The sequence below is a fragment of the Chiloscyllium plagiosum genome, unplaced genomic scaffold (assembly GCF_004010195.1).
Source record: "Chiloscyllium plagiosum isolate BGI_BamShark_2017 unplaced genomic scaffold, ASM401019v2 scaf_4262, whole genome shotgun sequence".
Lineage (NCBI taxonomy): Eukaryota > Metazoa > Chordata > Chondrichthyes > Orectolobiformes > Hemiscylliidae > Chiloscyllium > Chiloscyllium plagiosum.
The window spans coordinates 1-1,751 of NW_025214091.1; the positions used below are offsets into that span (position 1 = coordinate 1).

General features: G+C 44.9%; 1 protein-coding gene across 1 annotated transcript; it reads left to right on the forward strand.

The window, feature by feature from the left end:
* Positions 1–329: 329 nt before the first annotated feature.
* Positions 330–1,541, forward strand: LOC122547803 (integrin beta-4-like; the record flags this gene model as incomplete). The annotated part of the gene is made up of 2 exons (XM_043686382.1): positions 330–534; positions 1,445–1,541. Coding segments are annotated over 2 exons (302 nt in total), but the record flags the coding sequence as incomplete, so codon positions are not given.
* Between the last annotated feature and the right edge of the window lie 210 nt (positions 1,542–1,751).

Consider the following 1,751-nt stretch of genomic DNA (forward strand, 5'->3'; position numbering starts at 1 on the left):
GACAGTTGCCTGAGGGTAGAATCAAACCAAGGGCCTTGCTGCTATGAGGCAGCTGTGCAAACCACTGAGCCACTGTGCAATAATTAGGTGGCTGCTTTTGACTGGCACATATGTAATGGGTTGAGGGGCCTTTTTCTATGCTGGTGACCTCTATGACTCTCTGACTATAATTCACTGTTAAAAAATCATATTGCTGACTGTGGGATCTTGCTATGCATACAGTGGATGCCCATATTGCAGCAGTAACTCCACTTCACAATTACTCATTGTCTGTAAAGCACATTAAGGCTGTGAAAGGTGCAATATTAATTCAGTTCTTTCCTTCTCAGAATACAATGATCAACACGAGCAGCAAACATAGCCAGATCTCGCCACAACAGGTCGCAATGACCCTGAGAGCAGGAGAGGAGAAGAGGATAAAATTCAATATCTTTCAGCCGCTGGAAACTCCAGTCGATCTTTATTTCCTCATGGACTTTTCCAACTCAATGGAGGATGATTTGGACAACCTGAAGAAACTGGGCCTCAAGCTGGGTGAGCACCAGAGTGTTTTGTCCATTATCGTTTCAGTGCTCCACCATTACAGCAGCCCCGATGTCGCAAAGCTTCACATTCTGGGGATTGTTACCTTGTTGTTAGTTATCTGAGGGAGCCAACAAACTATCTTCATTGGAGATGGAGGGTTCTGTCCAACATGGATTGGTACCTTATCGGTGTTATGTGTCAGCTTAGCATTTATCCACTTGCCTCAGAAGCAGAGGGTTGTGAGTTCAAAACCTATTCCAGCGTGGAAGTCCTGAGGCTGTGTTGTATTGTCAGAGGAGTCTATTGATCTGGGACCCTGTATGCCCTCTCCTCTGGATGTAAAGCTTCTGTTGTTTTGAGTAATTTCAGGAGAATTAATCCTAATATGATTAGATTAAATTCCCGACAGTGTGGAAACAGGCCCTTCGGCTCAATAAGTCCACACCGACCCTCTGCAGAGTAACTCACCTGGACCCATTCCCCATATTTACCCCTGACTAATGCATCTAATGCTACGGGCAATTTAACACGGCCAATTCATCTGGCCTGCACGTCTTTGGATTGTGGAAGGAAACCGGAGCACCCGGAGGAAACCCACACAGACACGGGAAGAATGTGCAAACTCCACATAATCACCTGAGGCAGGAATCAAACGCAGGTCCCGGGTTTGTGAGGCAGCAGTGCTAACCACTGAGGCACCGTGCCACCCCTGGCCAATATTTACCCTTTAAACACTGTGACTAAAGTATAAAGTATCTGATGGTTTTCATGTTGCTGTTTGTGAGAACAGTTGACAGATGCATTTCCTACACTACTACACTTCAAATGTGGTTCACTTGTCCTGAGGTCATGGCAGATCCTAGACAGATGGAGCTTTTGTATTCAAATGTCCCTTATTCTCATTAATTTTATTTGACAGCTGCTGTGGTGCGGAACATGTCAAATGACTACACCATCGGCTTCGGGAAGTTTGTTGACAAAGTAACTGTTCCACAGACAGATATGAGACCTTCAAGGTAAGAATGGGAAGATAGGTTATGTGTCAGACAGAGTGTTTGTGTGTGTGTGTGTGTGTGTGTGTGTGTGTGTCTGCGTGTTTAACAGTGTGTTTGTCTTTATGTGTGTGTGTGCGTGTATGTGTCTGTGTGTTTGACAGTGTGTTTGTCTGAGTGTGCATGTGGTATGTGTGTGTGTGTTTGTGTGTGTGTGTATATTTGAATACAAAG